Raw genomic sequence first — 23650 nt, 5'->3', positions numbered from 1 at the left:
TTAATCCGTTCGATCATTAAACAATATTCATTCAATAAATATTTACTGAATGCCTACTGTGTGCCCAGACTGTGCAAGGCTCTGGGAATGGAGCAGTGAACCAAACCAAACCCCTCGCCCTCCGAGGAACCTGTGTGCAGGCAGCTTTACATGGGAGGGCAATTGGCACAACTATACGTCGTTCCCACATGGGGAAACTGAGACCCAGAGGAGCTGAGGAAATTGCCCAAGGTCACATGGCTAGTAGAGGCAGACCTGGCATTTGAGGCGAGGTCTGTGCGACCCCAAGGCCATGCCGGCTCTCTACCTGGAGCTTCTTGCTCCCTCAGGGCTTCCAGTCTAGGTGGGAGGGTGGGACAGGTGCATCAGGCCAAGTGGCCAACCATCAGGCACAGGGCCAGTTAGTAGGAGAGTGGCTTACACACACTGGGAATAGAGGCTCTGGGAGGCTGGGAACAGGGGAGGTAGCAGGCTGGAGGCGTGCTGGACTGTGTACAGGGAGGAGGAGACCCAGGGCATAGGTAGGCATGAGGGGGCGTGAGGGCACTCGTTGCAAAGGGAACTGGGAGGGAATGACTACCTGAGGCAAGCAAGTTACAGCTGTGCCCACAGGTGTGCCCCCTGAAAACAGACCAGCCCGTCAGAGAGAGTACAAAGTGAAGACCAATAGGAGGTGGAGCCAGCTCTGGTGGGCCATGAGGTCCCCAGAAGAAGGGTTGCTAGGTATGACTCGGGGAACCATTTGCCAGATGGTTCTGAATTGGCCCCCGGGCCTCTCCTTGGCTGTCCTCTCCTGATCCCTGGAGCTTGGGTTCCAGGTGGGGCCTGGTGGATTAGGGGCCAGTGGGGGTTATTGGGGCTGGCCGGCCCCAGGCACGGCAACAAGAGAAGGTGAGGGCAGCCAGGAATGGAAAACGAATCAGCCCAGAAGAGGGAGGGACCTGCGTAGCCCAGGAGGGTGCCCCAGGACCTCCATGTAGTCTCTTCATCTCCTCTCTTTATCTCCTCCTGGATCTGACAAGTCGCCCAGAGTGGAGCTGGTTTGCGGGACATCTCTAGCCGGGAAGCTCTGCGCCACCGCCCGTTGAGCGCGCTGTCCTCGGGAAGGCGGCGGGGCGGCTCCAGTTCGGGTTCTGTGGGTGTCGGGCTTCATCTGAGCCAGCGTGGGAGCCTGGAGCAGGCGGACCAGCCGGGCGCACCGCAGACAGACCAGGCCCTTGGTGGGGCGGGGCAGGGGGAGAGTTTCTGGGGACCGCAGCCTCAGCCGTCTGCGAAGTGGGGCTCGGGAACGCCACAAGAACGCCTCCCCTGCACTCGGGGGGTTAGTCGGAAGGACCCGGCACCTCGGGGAGGACGGTCGCGGCCTCTAGGGGGCTCTAGAGAGAGAGAGTCACCCGCCCCCCAGCGTGGCTTGGACCAGAAGGCAGCGCCGGGGCCGGGCTGCACGGAGGAGGCGGCTTCCCCCGCCGGGGCGGCGGCAGGGGCGGCTCCGGGATCACATGGGCGGAGGCAAGTCCCGGAGCCCCGGGCGGCTCTCCCAAGAGTTGGGCAGGCGGCAGCGGCGGCGGCAGCGGGAGCGCCGGCGTCTCCTCGCCCTCCCGTCCCTCCTGGACCCAGCCGCCCAGCCCGACAGGTGAGCGGGGGCCAGCTGAACGCGCCCACCTGCGCACGGTCCACGCAGCAGGCGGCGTCCCGGCTCCCGGCTCGCCCTCGGCTCTGAGCGCCCGCGCCCCCTGGGCGCCCCTTGGCGCTGGGACCTTCCCACGCCCCCAGCCCCTCTCTCCGCAGCCTCGCCTCGGGGATAGCGCTCTGCGCCGACTGGACTTCCCCATCCCCGGCTCTACTCCTCCGGCCCCTGGCCTGCGGGTACTTTAGCCTCGAAGCGGAGAGGGCGCCGGAACTGGGAGAGCCGGGGAGACAGGCTGGCCACCTCCTAGCTGCGCCCGGCGCGGAGTCCACTGGCCGGCTCAAAGGTCCGGGAATCCAAGGCGTGTGAGCCGCTAGCGCTGGCCGGGGGCCTAGGGAAGGATAGAGGCCGGGGCTTGGGCAAAGGGGAAGCCACAGAGCCTGGAAGAGGGCAAACAGGCGCGCTGGCCTGTGCACCCCCTCCTCAGGCTCCTAAACGCGGGGAGGTGGCCCCAGTGCCCTTGGATAGATTTGAGCAACACTTGCAACCTTTGGGCCTCCCCAGAGCCAGCTCCAGGGTGGGTGCTGGGCAGGGTGGTGTCCCAGCCTGACACTGCAGCTTTCTGCCTGGGTTGGCTCCTGGCTCCAGAACTAGAGGCTCCAGGAATCCTACAAGGGCCCAGTCTGCAAGGACACTCCCTTGCCCAGGGAGGGGGCAGTGGATGGGAGGCTGTGGCCCCAGCTCCCAGGCAGCATCAGTCAGCTCACCCTGACGGCCAGTGCCAAGGGCGTGGGTGTGCCCAGCTTGGCAGATGAACCTGTCCTTCTTTTGGGCTGTCTGGAGGGCCGCAGGCCCCTGGGGGAGGTGGGAAGCCCAGGCTTGCCTGGCTGGACTCTGTTGCCAGGGCCTGAGCAGGCAGCCGGAGGCCCCTCGGAAGACCCTCGTCTCACCTTGGCCATCCCCAACCCAGAAAACTACTTGAACACTCTGTGGTGTCACCACTCTCTTCCTTCTGTCACTGCTCTCACAGCGCTGCCCTCCCCCAGGGTGGGGAGGAAGTAACTTGTGCTGTCGGTTTTGGGGACAGGAAGCAAGCACTAGCGGGAGTTAGCCCTGATGGTGGAGGAGGGGGAGAGGAGGAAATGCTGCCATCCCCTGCCACCTGCCAGCCCCTGCCTGCCAGCTCTCCAGCAAGCCCCTGTCTGGCACCCTGACAGCCTACCTCCAGGGAGCTGCTCTGCTGAACACAGAGAAGGGGAACTCAGAGTGCTGACTTCCCAGGGTTGGGGGAAAGTGACACTGGGGGGTGAGGGAGGGAGGTAGTCACTTCCTCTACCCACCACCTCCAGCCCCTGACTGGCTACTCCACGGACCGGACCGGACCGTCATGGGGTCTCCACCCTTTGCCTTTCTCCTGCCCCCTTAGCGCACCCCTGGGGGGCAGGCTCCACCTCTCATCTTCTCTTCCTCAGGTATGGCGCTGACCGTGGATGTGGTGGGGCCGGCACCCTGGGGCTTTCGTATCACCGGGGGCAGGGATTTCCACATGCCCATCATGGTGACCAAGGTAAGGGCTACTTCCATGAGATGAGGAAGTATCCCCATAGGGTCTGTCCTATCCACCTGGTCCCCACAGACACCTTTCTTTGTTCTGGAGCCAGAGGCCTACTTCTGGGAGTGTAGCCCTAGGTAGGGCTGGGGCCCTCTTGTCCTGGGGATGTGGGGGTCACATCGGGAACAGGCTTCTGGTGAGTGAAAAGGAGCTGGGTCAAGTACAGGACCTGCTCTTTTCTCCTTGGTCACCAATCCCATACCTCCTGGCAGCCATTTTGGGTGGTTACCGGAACAGGAGCCCCTGTGTTGTTGGCAGTTTCCCCTTGAGCCAGGCCCAGGCCTGGGTGGTCCTGCAGACCCCCTGTGCGCAGGCAGCCACCGGTGTGATTGCATGGGCAGGGCTCTCTATCCAAAAGTATTTCCAAGTACAGTTCCTGAAATTCTGTCATTACACATTCTTTGAGAGGCCCCGGTTAGAATGCCACTGCTGAGCGAGGAGGGAGGGGGATGCCCCTCCAGCTTTGGAGGGCACTGGCTGGTTAGCTGGGCAGACACCGATAGGCACTTAGAGAGATGCTGAAGGGGGACAGAGGTCAGCCTGGTTCAAACCAGCTTCTGTGTTTCTTGGGTGGGACAGAGGGAAATTCCCTCTCCTCCCTGCCTCCCCGAGGGTCACCACTGTCTGAGTGGGGGTACTTCAGAGTACCGCTCCTCATCCCCTAACAGGTAACGGAGCGGGGCAAGGCTGAGGCTGCCGACCTTCGGCCTGGCGACATTATCGTGGCCATCAACGGGGAGAGTGCAGAGGGTATGCTTCATGCTGAGGCCCAGAGCAAGATCCGGCAGAGCCCCTCCCCACTGCGGCTGCAGCTGGACCGGTAGGCCCTCTATCCACCACCTCTGCCAGGTCTGCTAGCGTTCTTCTCCCCTCTGCCAGCCCACGGCACCGGTGGCCCCCTACCTCTGTCCTCAGCCCCGCCTGGTCTTCCCGGGCCCTTTTGGCTCATCTGTGAGAAGGTCTGGGTCTCCAGGCCTGCAGCAGGGTGGGCTGAGGGTGACCCTGTGCTCAGCTGGGCATGCAGCCACAGGTAGGGCAGGCTGGCATCAGCCACCTGGACGCCCGGGTTTGACTGGTTCCCAAGTGTATGGGGCACTGGGTGTGGGCATCAAGTGGGTTGAAGAGGGGAAAGGTGTGCCTTAGGCTGGGTCTCCAGGGCCCAGTCTCAAAGAGGGCATGGCCTTTGTTCAGATGATTGGGGGCGGGGTTGAGGGTGAAGGTGAGGAATTTGAGGGCTCACTTCCCAGAGAGTCCCTGTCCCTCCTCCCTCCAGTGCCTCTCTGGGCCCTGCTGGTGAAGGCAGATTCCTGGCTAGTGGGGTTTGCAGCCTGGAGGTCTGGGGGTGGCGGAACAGGTGGCTCCCCAGGGTGGGGCATCTCGGTGAGTCACAGAGCAGGAATGCTGGGAGATTCCCTCAGCCAGGAGAGCCCTTTGGGCGGGCCTTGAACTTGAGTCCGTACCTCCTGCCTCTCCGCCACCCCCCCCCCTCCACCAGGCTCTCCCTGAGCCTTGATTCCATGCCCTTTCCTGGCCCCGGCTCTCCCCCAGTGCTGTCAAAGCTGGCTCCCATGATGCTCTGGGGGCCATGGCCCCTTCAGTGACGACTTCATGCCACTCTGGCTCAAGAGTGTTTGCAAGAGTGGGACTCAAAGGAGGAGGGTGGGCAGTACCTCATGGCATCTGGGAAGGGGACCAAAATCTACAACAGGCTGCCTAGAGGGGCAGGGAGCTGCTGACGCCATCACTTCCTCTCAGGTCCCTCTTAAAGGGACTCAGCCCCATCTGGCTAAGTACCCGCCAGGCCTCCAGCTCCATGTTGGGCAGGTCAAGACTCCATGTCTCTTCTTTCTTTTGCCCAGCTCTCACCTAATGCCCCCTAAACAACACCCTCACCATGACCTTTCAGGCGCTCAGAGCCCTGTGGCAGGAAGCAGTGCTCTGAGCTGGAGCCACAGCCCACGCTTCCCCCACTCTGATTCCACTCCCCTCCCCGGGGAGGCTGAGTCTGGTGTGGTGTGTGGTGACTGAGGTTCTTGCTAACCTCTCTAGAAGTGGCCAGACATGCAGGAATGGTGTGGGGATGGTACATCACAGGCGCTTTTCCCACCCTCAGCCAGGTCCTGCCCCTCCAATGGCCTCTTCAAGGTCCAGTTGGGCTCCACTGGGAAGGACTTTGAAGTAGAGTTCCTGGGGAGTTGGGGTGGGAGAGCCCTCTTGTTGGCTGCCTTGGTGATTGGCGGGAGACCTGAGGAGGTCCTACAGCTGCCTGCCTGATGGGAAGAGGGCCAGCTCCACCGTTGTTTTACCCACCCTTGTTTTACACACCCTTGTTTTACGGGGGAGAAGTCTGAGGAAAGGACCAGGAGTGACCCTCTCAAAGGCACTCTGGCCATCAGCGGTGGAGCTGGTGGGGAACAGCCTCTGGTTGGGCTTTAGGAGCTTGGGCAATTCACTTTCCCACTCTGGGTTTAGTTTCTCCATGGCTGAAAGATAAAGGATTATTGGATGAAATCTGCTGTCTCCCCCAAAATTGATCTACAAATTGATGCTGACCAGTGACAAAATCTGGATGAAATGGAAAAGAAAAAGGAAAAGGAAAGGTGGTGGTAGTGGGGATAGTGTGAGGAGTTTTTAATAAAACTGAATTTATGTAACTTTTTTGCTAAAGTTTACAACCTGCTTTCTGAACATTTTGGATACTTCACTGCTCTTGAGAACCTGGTGTGGGACAGCTGACGTCTCTACCCCCTACCAGCTAAGAAGGGTTGCTGGAGCCCTGTGAACATTTGCCTCTCTGCCCTCTCCTCAGGTCCCGGGCTGCCTCTCCTGGGCAGACCAATGGGGAAAGCTCTGTGGAGGTGCTGGCCACACGTTTCCAGGTAGGATGGTGCCTTCATCTGGGAACCCCAGTGCCCTGAAGTATGGGAGGCCTGAGGGGCAGGCCCCTGTGGGATGGGCGGCCCACTCTTCCTGGCCTTGTGTCCACAGGGCTCCGTGAGGACGCACTCTGACAGCCAGTCCTCCTTCCGGTCTTCCTGCTCCAGCCCGGCATCCCTCAGCCCCCGGGCAAGCAGCCCCTTCTCTACCCAGTCTCCCACCAGCCAGCACCCCCTCCCTGGAGAGGCGGTGATCAGCCGCAGGTGAGTGCAGGAGGTGGGCACCCTGACCATCAGGTCTCTTGCAATCTTAGTAGCTGTGTTTAGGGGACCCTCTGTTTCCCTGGGGTAGGCTGGGCGGGGCCTTGGCACACACACTGTGCATTTCCCCCATTCAGTTTCCAGAGCCTGGCACACACCCCGGGACTCATTGCTGCTGACCGCCTGTCCTATGGGGGCCACCCCAGAAGCCGACAGGTGAGGATATCGGGGAAAGGAGAGAGCCTCCCATGCCCACTGGTTGCCAGTGGTGCCCTGGGGCTGCAGGTGGCTGGTCCTACCTTGGCAGCCAGCCCGTGCATCTCCTAGCAGCAGGCACTCCTCTCTCCTGAGCAAGGAGGCCATCTTGTCTGCTGGTGGGTCACACTGGCGACCTGGGTCCTGCCCGGCTGGTCCCAGGTGGCCTTCCGCCTCCTCACTCCCACTCACTGCCACCTCCCCGCTTCCTGCTGGCTTCCTCCCTTCTCCAGTGTTTCTTTTGGGTCAGGGCTGACATAGTTTTGCTGCTGTTGTTGGGATGGTTCCCTTTGGCTCTGGCTGCATCTCTTGAACACATTCCTCCCCATTCCAGCCCCATGCGTGCCCCAGCTCACCACCCCATCCCCCTTCTTCCTCCTCTGGCGCAGCTCAGGGAACCACCAGCGGGACTGCGGTTCTGCCTCAAGTTGCACTTGGCCTACTCTGTGTCTGACCCCCACCCCTGCCCTTCTCCCTTGGGCCCTCCCCAGCAGGTCTCACTGTCCACTAGTGACAGCCCAATCCCCCTTATGGTATTTTTCCTGTCTAAGGACAGGGGTGGGGAGGTGAGAGAGGGAGGCAGCCGACAGCTCTGGGCCACAGCTGCCAGGGGTAGAGTTGGGAGGGCATGTCCAGCCTTTGGGGCGAAGGGGATGAAGCCCAGCTGCTGGAATCCTACCTCTGGATAATTCTGCATTCCAGAGAGCAGAGCTTTTGGAGATGGCTGGGGGAGGGGACTAGAAACTGGGGGCTCTGGAGAAGGAAGGAGGGGGGTCCTCTGGAGACAGCACAGAAGGGGCTCCCTGGTGACCCTCTGTAGGCCGGCCTAGTGGCCTGCCAGGCAGTGCAGGCATGAAGATGTGTTCCATGGCCTTTAAACAATTTAAAATGTAGCTGTGGAGATAAGACAAATATGCAAAACAATTTTGGAACAATTAAGCACTAAACAGTGTGGTCTTAATTATAAAAGCAGGAGGCCTTCTGGGAGGAGAGAGATGATTGTGGGCTGCGGTGGCCTGAGAAAGCTTTGTCAGGAATTTTGCTGGAAGGTCAGGAGGTAGGACCGGGCAGGGTTTAAATTCGAGTCTGACGGGGGGTGGGAGGGGAAGCAGTGGTACAAGCAAGACCTGTGTGTTTGGGCCTGGGGGCCTCCTCCTGGAGAGCTTTCGGCCGAGACCAGCCAGGAGTGAGCTTGTCCTAGGGCATGGCTGGAGAGGGGCCATCCGTCCGTCCTGGCCTCCTTCCTTGTCCTTCTGGGCAAAGGGGACATGCAGGTAGTATAGGGAGTGGTTCTCAAACCACCAGCAGTACCTTGGACCTTGATAGGAATGCAAATTCTCAGGCTCCAGCCGAGACCTACTGAATCGCACACTGGAGGGAGGAGTGGTGTGGGGGCACCACTCTGTTTTAAGGAGCCCTCAGGGATCAGATGCCTGCAAAGATCACCTGAGCCCCGGGCTGGGTAGCAGGGAGAGGTGGCAGGAGAGGCTTAGTCCCACCTCCACTATGTAACCTGGAACAAGCCCTCTTCCTCTGTCTGTGCCTCAGACTCCGGCCCGACGCTCTCTGAGGCCCCATCTTTGACCCGAGATCCCTGGTCATTCCTTCAACAAATATTTATTGAGCAGCTGCTTTGTGTCGGGCACCCTTCTAGGCTATGGTGATGCAGTGGTGAAAAAACAGAGAGAAATCCCAACCCAGTGACACTTACATTCTGATCTCCAAGTGAGGCTGGGGTCAGATAGTGTGGGAGTCACAAGGTCCCACAGATCCCTCGGGGCACTCACCTCAGCCCCTTAAAGGCTCTAAGAAGTCTTAAGAGAAAGAAACACATTTAATTTTCTTCATTTCCTACACGCCTTTAACGGCAGAATTTCTCCCAGCACCCTCCGTCCCTTGCCACTCCCACATTAACATCCCGTGTTCCCCCAGAACACATTTGGAGAGGTGCTGGCCACAGACACCTGTTAATGGGCAGGGGAGAAGGTTTTCTGGACTCAGAGATGAAAGGTCCTCTCTGAGAAGGCGAGCGGAGGGGGAGGGAGGGAGGAGAAAGGCAGAGCCGCTCCAAGTGAGGGACTTGGGGCCTCTCCACTAAGGTGTGGTGGCCTGGTGGGAGGAAGGGGGCAGCGGTCACTGTAGATAAGATGCCCCCACCCCAGTCAGCTGTGGCTATGACCTTGCTGCTGGCTCCTGAGCACGCTGAGGCTGCACCAAGCTCAGGATATCACCAGCCCTTATGGTGCCCTTCTGGAAACTGGAGGTTGCCCCCTCCAGGGTGGCAAAAGCCTTAGTGAGCAGATGGGAAATGAGAACAGGGCTTCTCCCTCTGGCGGGCATGAGGACTTGGCTTTCGAAGGGACTGAGTTGGATTTCAGCGCTCTCTCCCCATTGCCCAGTGTCCCGGTGCAGGGCACATACTGGGACAGCCAAGGAACATCATTCTTGAGGAGGGAGCTGGTGCTGGCTGTCATTCCTGAGGAAATTTTCACCGTCTGTTCGTTGACCACACAGCACCAGCTGGGCACCCAGAAGCCCTGGTGTGGACTCGCAGCCCTGCCTCCAACTCCCCAGGTGGCTTAGACCAGCTGCTTTGCCCTTCTCACCCTCAGTCTCCTCACCTGCAGAACGTTTTCCCAAAGAGCAAAGAGCAGAGGAATGCAGGCTGGTGAGAGTCTAGGGCTGTCTTCTCCAGACTCTGACATTTCTACTTTTAGCCTAAGAGCTCATGCAATTTTTTTCATTTGACCCCATAATTTGTTCCTGTCTTTGAATTTTAAGGTCAAGGGAATGTGGCTTTCTAGGAAACTGCTCTCAGCACCACGCCGCCTGGTGACCTCTGAGGCTGTCCTTTGCATGGGGTTGGGTCAGAGAGGAAGCAGAGTGGGGGAGGGTGCTGAGGCCAGGAAGCAGGGCACCGTGGGGTGGAAGGCGAGATATTCAGGTGGAGAGCCGCTGAAAGAGCCCAAGATGGACGGTGCACACGGGGTGGGGGCACTGCTGCTGGGGTGTGGGCCCAGAACTGGCCTGGCCTGACTCCCCAAGGCTGCATGAGGCAGGACCACAGCTCCCAGGGTGGCCGGGAGAGGCTGGTCAGCCCAGACCCCAGCCCTCTTAGAAGGGAAACCATCATGTGTGGGAGGGAAGTCATTTGTGCAGCCCCAGCCCTGGCGCCCAGAGGGGCCTTGGCCCCTTCACTCCACCCCTTTATGTTGCCTTTTCCTCACGGCAAAAGGATTGGCTTCTCTGCTTGTTCTGTCGGAGGAGCCAGGCCCCAACATGCAACGTCTTTCCAAACACATGGCCTGAGATAACAGAGGAATTTGCATTGTGTCCGAACTTAGCTGGTAGTGCCCGCCGGTCTTCATTCTGCCCCTCACCCAGCCCCCTTGCAGAACCCTCACACCCTCACGGCTGGGTGCTGCCTCCCTTCCCTCTGTGACCGAGCAGGAGCAGTCCCAGGTGCCCTGGCACTGAGGGCAGGGTCAAGGTGACGTTCCGTAGGGGCCCTGCTGGTCAGCAAGGGCCGGGAGCCCTCTGGTGTCAGGCCTGGGAACAGCTGGCCTTGGCAGAACGATGGGTGTGCTGGCCAAGGCCCTGGCGCTGACTCCTCCCCTGGTGCCTCTCCTTCCCACAGGCGGGCCTCGGCCGCGCTGGCGACTCGGCTGTACTGGTGCTGCCGCCCTCCCCGGGCCCCCGATCCTCCAGCCCCAGATTCAGGTACCTGTGGGCCCTGGAGGGTGGGGTGGGATCTTGAAGAGCTGGCAGGGGTAGGAGACAGACTGGCTTCCCAGGGAGGGATGCGGTGTCCTTGCCTGTCTAAGCCCAGGTGCCTTGCTTCTGACCCCCGGAATCCTTTCCCCTGGGACACCCATTCGCTGCCCCCGTAATCTTCCTAACACCCAGAATGGACCCTCACCTTGGCTGCCTCCCCTCCCTGCAGTGTGGACTCAGAAGGGGGACGCCTCCACCTGGGAGAGGACTCCGAAGTCTTCAAGATGCTGCAGGAAAATCGTGAGGGGCGGGCGGCTCCCCGGCAGTCCAGCTCCTTTCGGCTCTTGCAGGAAGTCCTGGAGGCTGAGGAGAGAGGTGAGGCCCTGAGGGGCTCGGGTAGGGGAAGGAGGTTCCCCAGGATACCCCAGGACCCTGAATGGACATGTTATTGAGCTAGTATTTCTTAAGTGCTCATCATGGGAGCAGGCACCGAGGGGCCCTGACTTCTAGAAACCACAGGCCCTGCACTGATGGAGCTTATTTACCATCTGGTGGGGTTACCAGAGGTGCCCCAGGTGCTGGCTGGGATCAGGAGTCTTCTTCATGGAGGAAGAGGGATTTGACGTGGCCCTTGAACAAAGATGAAGGCTTTAACAAATGGCCTTCAGATGGTGGCAGGGAGACTCTGGAATGTGGAGGCTGGCCGCCTGAGGGCTTTTGGGTGTGGGATCAGAGAATAGCGGTCCTGGCAGCAGGGAGGGTGGCCGTGGAGGTTACATCCTGGCTGTGAGGCCTCACATGCCAGGCTTAGGAGTGGCCTAACCCAGGAGGGCTGGTTAAATAATGCCAGGCAGTGCCTGAGATGCCAAAGTGAGAGTACAGATGATACCAAATGATAAGGGCTCTTGGCAGACATTTGCTGTGCCCGTGGATGGACCAGCCATGTGCAGTGTGGAGATGGAAGGCGCTCAGGACCTCTATTTATTGGGGCTCACAGGCCGGCCCAGCTCCCAAGGAAGTGGACAGTGCTGCTGCAGGAGTTCGTGTGTGTGTGTGTGTGTGTGTGTGTGTGTGTGTGACTGCCCTAGTCCAGGGGAGAGATGGGGAGGGCCTGGCAGTGGCATCAGGGTACAAGAGGGTGAGATGGTCAGGAGAAATATGTGAGTGGCAGAATCACCAGAACCTGGTGGCTGGTTTCAACTCTGATGTCTGTTTATCTCCTTGGGGGTGTTCACAGAGGCAGGCGGTAGGGTGGAAAGGTTTAGAGCCAGTCCTGTCCACCAAGACCCTGAAGTATTGGAGGGCCCCTAGAGGAGGCCAAAGGGAGGCGGTGGGGTGAGGGGAGCACTGATGGCTGGTGACATCACCCCTGGAGTCTCGGTGTCAGCTGCAAATGGGGATCGTACCTGCTCCATAACATCTAAGCATGGTCCATTGCAATAATGCACATGCTGTGTTTCCCCCAAAATAAGACCTAGATAGACAATCAGCTCTAATGCGTCTTTTGGAGCAAAAATTAATATGACCCGGTATTATACTATATTATATATTATATTATATTATATTATATTATATTATATTATATTATATTAAGACCGGGTCTTATAGTAAAATAAGACCAGGTCTTATATTAATTTTTGCTCCAAAAGACGCATTAGAGCTGATTGTCCAGCTAGGTCGTATTTTCTGGGAAACACAGTAAGAACCCTTTGAAAACTATACAAAGGTGTATCATGGTGCTGTTATTACCTATTATTATCGTCTCTGAATATCATCATGACTGGGCCACGCGAGAGGAAACAGCTGCTTGGCCCGCCGTGTCAGACGGTGCAGACGCTCCCGTTTGTTGCCTTAGCTCAGCCCATACCTCAGCCTTGAACGTGCTTCCTGTACTTGCGCAGCCTCAGCCAAAGATGTGGCGTGATCACTTCCTCCCTCCATTCCCCACTCACATGCCCAGTGTTCCTTCAGAGGCCCACCTGTGGCTGCGCCTGTGAGTGTCCTCAGAGCATGTTGGAGCAGGTGGAGTGTGTGTAAATAAATACAGCCTAGATGCTGCTGCTGCCGTAGACCAGCTCTGATGTGTTCTGTCTGCTCCCACCCCTCCCAGATGGCACACCTGCCTTCCTGCCCAGCTCAGTGAGCCCGCAGGCCTCCCTGCCTACCTCCAGAGCACTGGCCACCCCACCCAAGCTCCACACGTGTGAGAAGTGCAGCACCAGCATCGCGTGAGTGTTGGCGGCCTGGGAGGCAGGGGTGGGCACAGGGCCCAGGGTGCTCTCCAAAGGGGCCTGTACATCACAACCAGTCAGGGACCCTGGAGGGCGCATTGCCACTGTGGATCTGTGAGGGGTTCTATGGGTCATTGTCAGTCTTCTTACAATGCCTGCACTGCTGGCTTCTTCCTGCTGCCTCTACTCCTCCCTGATTTCTTCCCCTCTCCCTCCCCCACTCACCCCGTCCCCAAAGGAGTAAGACCTGCTACTGCTTTTCATTTCTCTCCAATCATCTCCCAACCTCTGGAGATCTGCCTCTAGAGGAGGTGCCTTCTCCTGGAAAATCTTGCTCTTACCCCTCCCACACCCCCTTTGGAACAGGATGAATTTTCCAGAGGTAGGTTCATTTTTTTCTCAGTGGGTGGCATTACAAGGCAGCCCCATTCTCTGGGAAATTGCTGAAAGCCCCCCCCCCCCACAAAAGTTCTTCCCGTGCACAGTGGGGAGGGTCAGTTGACTCACTCTAGGCAAATCCCTTAACCTCCCTGGGCCTTGGTGGTTCATCTGCAGAATGGGATAGTCCCCAGCCTGCCTCAGTGACACAAGGAAAGGGTCCTACATGGTGCTTCTCAAAGAGCAGCCGTAGAGCCCTGGGCGTGTTAGAGCATCCCGGGGCCAAACCTCCAAGAGTTTCCTCTTCAGGAGGTCCCTGGGCCCAGACTTTACATTTCTAGCTTGTCCTACTGCTGGTTCTGACGCCTGAGAGCACACTAGGAGAACCACTGCCCCATTAACAACCCAGAAGGACTTTATCTGCCTTTTGCTGGGGCAGGAACTTTTTTAGGGCATTAAGGGGCATAGGGGTGGGTGGGGGCTGGAGGGTTGTTGAAGCGAGATTCCGAAGGGCAGGCTTTAGGAGTCAAGGTCTGAGATTTGGGGTCTTCCCAGGTGCCGCCTCTGGGGGAATGGGACTGGGGGGGCATCGTGCCTGGTGCTGCGGTTCCCCACCCCCAGGCTAATGGCTCTCGCGCCTCTGTGTGCAGGAACCAGGCTGTGCGTATCCAGGAGGGGCGGTACCGCCACCCCGGCTGCTATACCTGTGCCGACTGCAGTCTGAATCTGAAGATGCGCGGGCACTTTTGGGTGGGGGATGAGCTGTACTGTGAGAAGCACGCCCGCCAGCGCTACTCAGCACCTCCCACCTTCAACTCTCAAGCCTGAGCGCCCGCTGTGCTCTCAGGCCGCCCTTGACTGTGGGCACCTGCGCACCTGGGGCCATGCCAATAGCAAGCTGGCATGGAAGGGTGATGGTGGGCGGTGGGGCCCCTTCCTCCTCACTGGATGAGGCCAGAGGTTGGGGCCCATCTTGGGCTGTGGGTGAAAGCAGGCTGACCTTCCCAGGCCTTTGCCAGATACTCTCGCTTCCCCCCTGCAGGACAGGCTGTGCACCAAAGTCTGAGGTGGGCTGTGCATCGGACATCTTTGTGCAACAGGGGTTAAGCAGGTTGGGTCATGGAGATTAGTATCTAGAAGGAGAGGGGTGGCCCAGAGACTAAAGGCATTCAGTGTGTAACGTTTGCGACGTGTGAGCCCGATAAATATATATACACGTGAAGAAAATAACGTAGCTGCCCCTCTTTTCTGTCCTTTCCTGCCCCGGGCCCTGGGGATGAGCTTCTCTCTACCACTAGGTGAAGAGGCTTTGTTTACATATTTTTCCCCTTCTCATTTCCCCACTCAAACCCTCGCCCAACCAGGTGCTTTACTATGTGACACCCCTACTGAAGAGACTGCTTCTTTTAGCCTGGACCCTCTTGTAGAGATGTCTGTTTTATTGGGATGGTCCCTGGTACTTTAGAGGAATGTTTCTCACTGGGAGCCTGGGAAGGGGAAGGGATGCTGGAGGGAAGGCAGCAGAAACACAGGAGGTGGCCCCAGACCCAGCTAGGTGACCATGTCCTGGTCTGCCAGCACTGGTGGGGCTACAGCTCTCTATGCCCCTTGCTGTACTTGACGTGATTGCTGCCAGCCCTGTGACTTACCCAGAGGATGGGCAGAACAGGGTAACATCCAGAGTACCTCCTTCGCTCAACGAAGCTGTCTGTACCCACTTGAGAAAGATAATCACCAGAAATCACTTGGGACAGGGCTGCAGGATAGCCTTGACGGTGGGGGACAACCCAGCAGAAACCCCACCCTGAGGGACTACCACCCACCCAGGGCCTCTCCACAGTGGGTCAGGGGGTTGGTCTGCCCACAACTTCCCCTGGGAGACCCTGCTGGCTTCATTGGCGGTTGCCTGAATTAAAACAAAACAAAACAAACACAAAAAAACACAATGCATGGCCAGTGCTAGGTACGCCTGCCTTGAGAGTATGTATGAGTTGAGGTGGGGTACCCTGCCAGATTTTTGGCTTGACTCACTGTCCCCGCCCATCCTAATTCCAGAGGACATTTCAGAAAAGTGCATGGGTGCTGCTGGGTGCTCCAGACTCACCGTGCCCCCTAGACAGCCTGAGGGATGATGGCAGCCTCAGCTTTATTTTCACAGGAAAGATCAAAGCCGGGCTTCAGAGGGTGCTTTGTGCTTTTTTGGAAGGAATCTTGGCGAAGACTGTGTTGCCTCCTCAGGCACCTGTTGACATAATTTACACCTTGATATAATTGTCTCACCTTTTGCTTGGATGGCTGCCTTTATTTCCATTAGAAAAGATCAAGGCTTTCTGTGGCTCAGGAGCCAGTCAGGCCACAATGTCTGGTCTGAAATGGGAAGGCCTCCTTGGCGCCACCTAGTGTCGGGTGTAGCCCATCGCAGGGGAGGATGCTCACAAAAGGGGAATTCACCCCTCCGGAAACACTTGGGCTTTGGCACAGTGGGAATGCAGAAAGATCTAGTATTTTTCTCGCTTTCCTGAAGATAATAGCAGCGACTAAGCCCGCATGAATGAAATAATGCTACATGGCAGTGAGTGCGTAAGAGCTAATATGGAATACACAGGCATGTCCTGAGTTCAGTGCAGGGACCATCTGTGTGAAAGGACGAACAGGACCTGGGATAGGAGAGAAATGTTGAGTAATGGGGGTGAGTGCAAGCGGAGTGCTCAGGTTAGGACGGTGGCTGAAGGGGATCCCGAGATAAGGAGAGACGAGAACCTTGAACGCCAGGAGAAATGGTTTGAACTTCACCTTGAGGCTCTGGGGACACTGAACATTTTAAGCAGGGAAGTAACAAGTTGGACAGGGTGGGTTGGAATAGTAATATGGTGAGATCCCTGCCTTCAACAAACCTTGCTGGGCCAGCTGTCTTCTCAGGAGTAGAGAACACATGGGGACTAGAGACCCTTATAAAATGGGTAACCCCGTGAGAGAATTGAATGCCTTTTGAAAGTTAGATGGGTTCAAGTTAAAATTCACTTTTTCAGTTGTGGCAACCAGCTCTCCTCCCGGGGAGGATTTCAGCTCTAGGGCTCTCTGCAGCCACACAGCCAGCCTGAGCTTGGGAGCAAACTTCTTTGGAAGATGGAGTTATTAGTCAAACCCATTTGTCAGCAGAGAAGGCTGGGGCCATCGTTGACTTCAACCCCCTGCCCTCTGACTCAGACATGGGGTGGGGGAGACCACACGATTTTGCAATTGCAATTTGTCCCCTGCAGTGCTCTTTTTGTTTTTTATTTTTCCCCCTGCATTTTGGGGAATAACTTCAGAAACCATGATAGAATTGAGTTAGAAGTGGTCCGAGAGAGCACCTAATACAGTCCCCTTCAGTGAGAGATGAGAAAGTGACTTTCCCAAAGTTCCATGGCTTGATAATTCTCAAGTGCCAGGGACGGTTTACGTGCGTTTTAACTCTAATCCTTACAATTTGGTAGGTACTGTTATCATCCTTGTCTATAGATGAAGAAACCAAGGACAGGGAAGATGAGCAACTGGTCCAAGGACTTCTAGCTGGTAAGGGGAGGGGCCAGGGACGGTAGGTACCTAGAGCCTGACTCCTGGGTTTCTGGCTTGCCTAGAGGTGGGGGTACTCTTGCCCCTCCATCACCAGAGACAGCCTTTTAGGCCACTAAGGAGGTCACTATGGCTCCCAGCTGCCATCTCTAGTCTAGCAGAAGCTGTTCCCAGGCTCTTGGCTTTGCCTGTGGTCCCACAGGGCCTAGCTCAGTGATGAGCTTGCAGGAAATGCACTTCCTGAAGCTGTGACTTCCCCCATGGAAGTGTAGGGGCAGCAGGCCACCCCTGGCCTCAGCCTGATCAATGGCTCTGCTCAGGCCGCCACAGTCTCAGGAACTCACTATAGCTGCCCACCCCTTAGGGGGGCAGGGAGGGGGTGGCTGTGCTGCCCCTCCCATTCCTTCAAGCATCCCCGAAAGGGAGACGATTCTCCTCCCACAGAGTCAGGGTGAAGGACAGTGCAGAGGTAATCACGTGGGGCCACAGAGCCCTCTGGGTGGTAAAGGCCTGTCCCAGCTCTGCACACAGGGCTGCCAGTTAGGGCAGCAAAAGGCAGACGACAGGGAAGTGTGTGCCCCCCAACTCCCAGGAGGTATCCTGATCACCATGAGGGCTCTGGCATTTCTGCATGGGGGGAAACATGGCCAGGAGGGGAGTGTGGTGGGTCCTCTGTGTATGTGTATTGGGGGGTTCTTTTGAGGCCACACAAAGCCTTGTGCTGAGACACTGCATTCCTGCTGGCTGGCGTCCTGTTCCAGATGCATTCCTGCCCCAGAGTCACCAAGGAGACTGACTGCTGCTTGGAATCTGGCCCTACATTCTCCAAATTCAGGGCAAGATCTGGCAAAGGTTCCCTCCCTTCCCCTCCCCACACTCTCACTTTGCAGAGAGGAAGCCACCTGACTCACCAGCCCTCTTACTCTCCTCCTACCTCGGGAGGGCTGGAGTGGTGTCCGGGCATGGCCTGGGTGGGGTGGGGGGGTTGGTACCAGACATCCTGTCCGACTTGCATAAAGCAGTTCCTGCCAGGCCCAGCGTTCTGTTTCCCTTTTTGTATCTGGAAAAGAGGAATGGGGAGGGGGTGTTGTCCAGAAGGGCAGGGCCGGGAGGGGGCAACTCAGAGGACCCATGGCTAGTGGGGAAGGGATTGGCCTGAAGATCAAGGTGTTAAGAGATGTCTGGTAATTCAGGCATTCTTCTTTTCTGGGGTGTGGCTGTGGGCCTCAATTTCATCTTCTAAAGTTGGAATCTTGTAATTTGTGGCTACGAGATTGGCTAGAAGTTGATGAAGGCTCCTGCCTAGGGTGTTTGAGGAAGGGCAGGAAGGAGCACGGAGCAGAAAGGATGGGCAGACCTCTTCTCCCTCCCAGGTAACAGCCACTTGCAACAGCTCAGGCTCCAGGCCCTCCCCCAGAGGCTCAGGTGCAGGTTTGCACGTCCGCCAGCTCCCTCCTCTGCCTCCAGGGGATTTGGATCCTGCTGGTCACCTTCCGCCGGAGAAGGAGGTTTCCTTAGAAGCTACTCGCCCGTCTGGTCACCAAGCTGTCTCTCAGCAGCTGTCTGGGCTCCCAGCCGACTTTCAGAGCGGGGAGCTGGTGGTGGTGGGGGGATGGTGGCGGTGATGCGGTGAAATCTCAAGGGCCCAAAGAAGGCTGGGGTGGGGACCGGGAAGCTTTTATACCTGCATCGCTTCCAGGCTCCTCCCCTGTCCCCCAGGCTCACTTCTCCCCCAATCCTGAAATCCCACTCAGCCCCCCAGTTTCAGGGTACCCGAGTGAGGAAGAGGTGTGGGACGAGGAGGCGATTCAGGGCTACCACGGGACACAAGGCGTTCTGCAGCTGTTGGAAAAGATTTCCCTCTGGGCGGAAGTCATTTCCCCCTTTTATCGCGCCAGGTTTCTGAGTGGCGCAGTGACTTGCCCCAGGCTCACAGCTGGGAGCGCAGTGACGGCTGCGTCTCGGTCAGTGCCCTTCCCACCGCCAGCACGTGGGGCTCCATTTCCTTCCGCGCTCCGATCCACTCCCCGCCCGCCAGCTACATCTTGGCGGCAGGAAGGCAGACCCAGCGTGTGACCTGGGGGCGGGGTGACCCCAGGCGGGGGGCTCCGCTGCTGGGCCGCGGCGCGAGCGCGGGTCTGTCACTCGCGGAAGGACAGCGGACCGGGGCCAGGACAGCGGACCGGGGCCCTTATCCTCGCCCAGCCCCGCGTGGCCCCGAGTGCAGCCCCGCCCCCTTACACCTGCGCCCCTCCCCTCCCCCGTCCCGCCTCATCCCTCCCCCGGCTGGGAGTGTCCGGGGGCCGCACCCAGGGGGTCCGGACGCACGCGCTAAGCCGCGGGTGCGACCGCGGCGGGGGGACGCGGGCTGGGAGCGCTCGGTCCGGCTGCTGCGGTCGGGGCGGAGCGGGGCCATGCTGGGCCGGCGGCGCGTCTTCGCCATGGAGCCGCTCGGCAGCAGGGGTGAGTCGCCCACCCTCAGTCCGGCAGGGCCGCCCGCCTTGGAGCCGACTGTGGGGCCGGGGGCCCCGTCTGCGTCCCGCCCCACCCTGCACACCGATCCCGGCGCCCGACCTAGCTGCGCCCACCTCGCGGCCTCTCTTTAGAAGGGTCGAGTGAACTGCGCCTTGCACAGGAGACCCTCTGGGTTTGGGCGTTAAACTAGCCACCACCTCCATCCCGCTTCCCCCGGGTCCACTTCCCTCAAATTCCCGATCTGGATTCTTCTCCGCCGGCCCCTGTCCCAGCCGGCCGTTGCCCCTCGGCGGCGGCAGACCGCTTCCCAAAGGCACCGCGCAAGGGGTCGATTTCCTGGCCCTCTTCCTTGCCCAGGGGGCCTGGCTTCGGAGACGGAGGCAGCCCTCCACCCTCGCCAGCCTCAATTTCTGCATCATTACAGCTGGGGCACCCAGATAGTAGGAGGACTTGGCACGGAGGAGACAGTTAGTGGGCAACAGCGCTGCATCTTCTCCTACCCACTGGTTCCTTGTCTTCCGTTTTAAGTTTTTTTCTTTTCAATTCGCCACAAAATTGTCACTGTTTCTCAGTGTAAGCCCAAAAGCCCCAAGTGGTTATAGCTATTGTTATTTTTAATCGTCCTCCCGCCAGGAACTCCAGGAGAGACTTCATCAAGCATCCTGATGACAGTTTGGACCCCGGCTTCCCTCTTTGTGCCACGCGCCCTCTCCCTGAGGCGGGGCGCACAGTCATACTCTCCCTTGTGGAGTGATGGAAGGGCCTGTGGCTCCCTACTTAGGACTTGGAGGTCTTAGGCAGACCCTAGGGGCAGGAGCGCAAGAGCTCCCAGGAAGAAAGCGCCAAACCCCTCAGAGGAAGGACAATAGGCCATCGCACGGGCTGATGAATGAGACCTGCAAGGCTTTGCCTACCACACAGCCCATATGGGTTTTGATCACTAACAAACACTGTTGTAAAAAGAACCCCATCCAGCATCTCTCAGGCGGGGCTGGAGAGAGATCTGGGAGGGGCTGTGGCTGTCCAGGCTCCTCCCTTCACCTCTGGCCCAGGACACTCCTCCCCAGGGAATGCTTTCAGCTGCCAGGAATGCTGGGGGCGGTGGGGGCAGCCTGCCCAGCCTGATACTGACTCTCCTTGTAGATGGGGCTGGTGAGGACCTGGCACGCGGTTGTGTAGTACCTGGAGTCACCAGCGTCTACAGACGGATTCCGGACACCGTTCAGGGGTGCTCGCTGGACTCCTGGAAGGGGGATGGTGAGCAGAGAGGTCTCCAGAGGCAGGTGCCACTTCTCAAACTGGCATCCCGGGACTCAGGAGTGGAGATGGTGGTTGGGGACAGCCCCCTGGCCACCTCGCTGGGCCTTTCTCAGGACTCTCTGGACTTTGAGGCCGTGGTGAGCCCTAAGCCCCTGGCCCTGCCCACGGAGCCTCCTGCCCACCTAGGCCGGTTCCTGGCCAGCCGTAAGCTGGAGCAGGTGCTGGAGAGATCCCGCCAGCTCCCAACTTCCCCTGCCAGCTTGTCACAACACCGCCACTCCCCGAAGCTGCCAAGTAACCCTGAGTGTGAAATGCCCCTTTTTGGAGCAGGGGACCAGAAGGCCACCAAGGCAGAGGTGGAAGAAGCAGAAGTGGTGAGTGCCAACTCTCAGGCTGGGTGAAGAGTGGGATAGAGACAGCCCTTTCACACAGGGGCTAGTGGATCCCCCCCACTTGTTCTCCCTGGAGCTCTCTCGGGGTGGGGCATTCCTGTCCCTAATTGATGGGTTGTGTCACAGCTTCTTGCCTCACGCCACTCCCAGCTGTGTGGAGGTGGGCAGGTACGGGGTCTGCCTGGCACCATGGCTGGCTGGGCATTGGGAGGCTAGCTGGATTCGTGGTCTTCCTCTTCCTGCCCATTCTGCACCCACCTGCTGGTCACCTGGGGTGGGAATCTGGTTGAGTTCAAGTTTCCCCTACCTCTCTCTGTCCCACAGGTGGAGGGCTTGGGGTCTGAAGCCTGGGCCTGCCTCCCAGGGCAGGGTCTTCGCTACCTGGAACACCTGTGCCTTGTGTTGGAGCAGATGGCAAAGCTCCAGCAGCTCCATCTGCAGCTGCAGACCCAGAAGGCCCCTGGGGGAGTGAGCTGTGGGGTGGTCAGGCCAGCGGATGGGCCGGTGAGTGGGGAAGGCAGAGGAGGGGTGGGTCCCCTGGCACCAGGGCTTCCTTCAGAACGGTCTAGGCCTGTAATCAGGCACTGAGCGCCCTTCTCTTTTGTGCTCAGAATCCTATAGAGGCGGAAGAGGTCCTGGCCCCTTCACCTCCACCTTCTCATGCCCCAGGCAGTGAAGTGCATGGGCCTTGGGAGCTGCTCAGCCAGACAACGGAGACAGGTGAGGGGGCCGTTGTGTCTCCTTCTGGGTCTTGCCTGCCCAGGGCCCCATAGGCACAACCCTGAGCCCTGGGGCTTGATGGGTGTGTTCCTGCTCCTGGCCCTGGGTAACCTGGTTCTCTCTCTGAAGGGGCAAAGAGAACTTCATTCCCAAAGGTAGGGGTGCCCAGTGCCAACCTTTCCAGGCTGTCAGAGGCCCCAGCAGAGCCAGCTCATGATTTTCAGTCCTCCCAGGGTCACAAGGTAGGTGATGGATATGTGTGGGGCAGGTGAAAGAACGTGGTGGGGGTGGGACGTGGTTGGCATGTGTGGATACCCTGAAGACCAGAGACTGGGAACATGAGAGGATTCCTGTTTGGAGCAGGTGACTTCTCTTGGCTGTGGTGACAGCTGTCTCTGGGAGTTTAGTCAGTGGTTTGTTGTGGGGTGGGGCTCTGTGGTGACCGCGTAACCCTCTGCTCAGCAGGATCTCTCCCACTGGAACAAGGTCAAGGTCCTGCTTAACCGGATCCGCTGGAAGAGCCCTAGACACCCTGAGCCCCCTGTCCCTCCTGATGGCCCTGGCCCTAGGTAAGTCCTGTGGCCCAGCCTAGGTTAGGGCAGAGGGAGGAGCCTGATGGACCAGGATAGTACTGCCAGTTGTACTTTGTCCCTATGAAATCCACGTGATGCAGACAGTCTTGGAGAGGGTGCTGGAAGAAATACAAAGTAGTCAAAGCTCCCCATTTCAGATGAGGAAGCTGGGGACTGGGCTGGGGAGGGAAGCCACTTTCCTGAGGCCACACATGAGTCAGCAGCAGAACCAGGACCAGAATATGGGAAATTTCCTTATGCCAGCCGAGCAAACCCTCACCCCTTAAAGCTGCAACCTAGGCCACCTTTCCTGGGTTTGCTGGGCAAGCACGGTAGGGGCACAGATGAAAGATTCCACGGTGGATGTTGGGGGTTATACCGAATAATTCACCAGGGGGAAGAAGCACCATGTAAGTTACTACCCCTTGGCTCCCCACAGCAGAGAAGCTATGCCTGATCCACTCTGGGACCATTGTTACCTTTGTTTCCTCCTCCTAGTCTAAGGCCACCTTTCCTTTTCCATAGGATTGAGTCAAGGGACCTCCCTGAAAGATCTCCATGTCGCCCCCTCCGGAAGACCTTTATGCCATCATTAGTGGTGAAGAAGCAACGAGCAAAAAACCTTTCTGTCTGCTGAGACCTCCTGGTGCAGGGACGTGACCCTGTGTAGAGGGGTGTGTAGTGACGTCTTCTTCCTTGCCCTTTGCCCTGTTGCTTTCTCTGGGCACTGCCAGGAAAAACTGCTGACACTTGCCCTTCTCTCAGAGGTGAGGGCTGAATTTTTCTCTTCCCGGAGCAGCCTGGCAGAGGGACCCTGGTTCCCTGAGAAGCCCCACGGTGTGACAGCTCTCAGGTGCCTCCCTGGCTGCCAGAAATCCCTGGGCTTAGACAATGTGAACTAGCTTATTTATCAGGCATCCATGGAGCATGTTCGGCATGGTAATCTGTTGGGGCCCAGCGTGTTGCAGATGTGTATATATGCAAAATGATATACTCATATATATATCTCTGTGAGACTGTCACTGTTGTGAACTGGCTGGATCCAACCCTCTCTCCTGAATCACACACTCAAAAAAGGTTGGTCTCCTGGGAGAGGTAGTTTTAGAAGGATGGAACTGACCTTTATTCCGCAGTGGACACTTACTGATCTGGAGTCTTGCTTGCGTCCTCACACCTGCATGGGCAGCCCCAGGATAGGGAAAGGGCACTACCTTGGCTGCTTCCACATTGAGTCTTGCCCCAGAAGACTGCACCAGGAATGGGAGAGTTAGGGAAAACATGGGGAACAGTGGAGTAACCTTCAAGGCCTATTTTTAGCTGCTTTGCTCCCTGCTAGCCTTTACACATCAGAGCTGAACCCAGGGGCCCAAACTAGCTTTTAGACATCGACAAAATCCCTTAACTTGTCTGAGCCATAGCTTCCCACTTAATCTCCCAAATGGTGTAATGGTGCCTGCCCTACCTACCTCACAGGCTTGTTATGAAGATAAAATGATATTAAACTGTCTCAAAGTGCTTTGTGAATGTTGAATGAATAGGGGAGGGGAGGGGTGTTGGAGAGAGGCTTAAATTGGAGGGATAAAGTGGATGAAGGGGGACTGGGATTCCTAAAGGGGACTAAAGTGGCCGGTGATTAACTGCAAGATTTTGAGCAAGTCATTTCATTGAAGTCTCTCAGGTTTCATGTCTCAAAATTAGGGCAGTCATTCCTGACCTGCTTAC

At 57.9% G+C, this 23650-nt stretch overlaps 2 protein-coding genes across 6 annotated transcripts; both read left to right on the top strand.

The window, feature by feature from the left end:
- The first annotated feature begins 1335 nt into the window (after positions 1-1335).
- Positions 1336-14198, top strand: PDLIM2 (PDZ and LIM domain 2). Of its 3 annotated transcripts, none has more exons than XM_033134397.1 (10): positions 1336-1633; positions 3100-3194; positions 3908-4059; positions 6049-6118; positions 6228-6379; positions 6514-6592; positions 10269-10351; positions 10575-10720; positions 12456-12573; positions 13605-14198. In XM_033134397.1, the coding sequence occupies exons 2-10, from the start codon at positions 3102-3104 to the stop codon at positions 13780-13782; spliced, it is 1071 nt and encodes a 356-aa protein (XP_032990288.1). In that variant the 5' UTR covers positions 1336-1633; positions 3100-3101; the 3' UTR covers positions 13783-14198. The 3 variants fall into 3 exon arrangements, with proteins under 3 accessions (XP_032990288.1, XP_032990289.1, XP_032990290.1); XM_033134398.1 differs by lacking the exon at positions 1336-1633 and adding an exon at positions 1843-1973; XM_033134399.1 differs by lacking the exons at positions 1336-1633; positions 12456-12573.
- Positions 14199-17911: 3713 nt separating this feature from the next.
- C18H8orf58 (chromosome 18 C8orf58 homolog) lies at positions 17912-23435 on the top strand. 3 transcript variants are annotated; one of them, XM_033134396.1, is made up of 7 exons: positions 17912-18972; positions 20128-20618; positions 20961-21140; positions 21248-21356; positions 21486-21598; positions 21819-21925; positions 22454-23435. In XM_033134396.1, exons 1-7 carry the CDS (start codon positions 18924-18926, stop codon positions 22563-22565), a joined length of 1161 nt encoding a protein of 386 aa, XP_032990287.1. In that variant the 5' UTR covers positions 17912-18923; the 3' UTR covers positions 22566-23435. The 3 variants fall into 3 exon arrangements, with proteins under 3 accessions (XP_032990287.1, XP_032990285.1, XP_032990286.1); XM_033134394.1 differs by lacking the exon at positions 17912-18972 and having other exon boundaries at positions 18986-20618; XM_033134395.1 differs by lacking the exon at positions 17912-18972 and having other exon boundaries at positions 18989-20618; positions 21822-21925.
- The last annotated feature ends 215 nt before the right edge of the window (positions 23436-23650 follow it).

The sequence above is a fragment of the Rhinolophus ferrumequinum genome, chromosome 18, assembly GCF_004115265.2.
Source record: "Rhinolophus ferrumequinum isolate MPI-CBG mRhiFer1 chromosome 18, mRhiFer1_v1.p, whole genome shotgun sequence".
In the NCBI taxonomy this organism is placed as follows: Eukaryota; Metazoa; Chordata; class Mammalia; order Chiroptera; family Rhinolophidae; genus Rhinolophus; species Rhinolophus ferrumequinum.
Note: the sequence above shows the minus strand (reverse complement) of the source record. Positions and strands in the feature narration are given on the sequence as shown.

Coding starts and splice junctions, on each gene's coding strand:
- PDLIM2 (XM_033134397.1), top strand. CDS start 3,102: ATGGCGCTGACCGTGGATGTGGTGGGGCCGGCACCCTGGGGCTTTCGT. Junction 6,380..6,513: donor GAGGCGGTGATCAGCCGCAG/GTGAGTGCAGGA, acceptor TCCCCCATTCAG/TTTCCAGAGCCTGGCACACA. Junction 10,352..10,574: donor TCCTCCAGCCCCAGATTCAG/GTACCTGTGGGC, acceptor CCCTCCCTGCAG/TGTGGACTCAGAAGGGGGAC.
- C18H8orf58 (XM_033134394.1), top strand. CDS start 20,055: ATGCTTTCAGCTGCCAGGAATGCTGGGGGCGGTGGGGGCAGCCTGCCC. Junction 21,357..21,485: donor CAGCCAGACAACGGAGACAG/GTGAGGGGGCCG, acceptor CTCTCTCTGAAG/GGGCAAAGAGAACTTCATTC. Junction 21,599..21,818: donor AGTCCTCCCAGGGTCACAAG/GTAGGTGATGGA, acceptor CCCTCTGCTCAG/CAGGATCTCTCCCACTGGAA.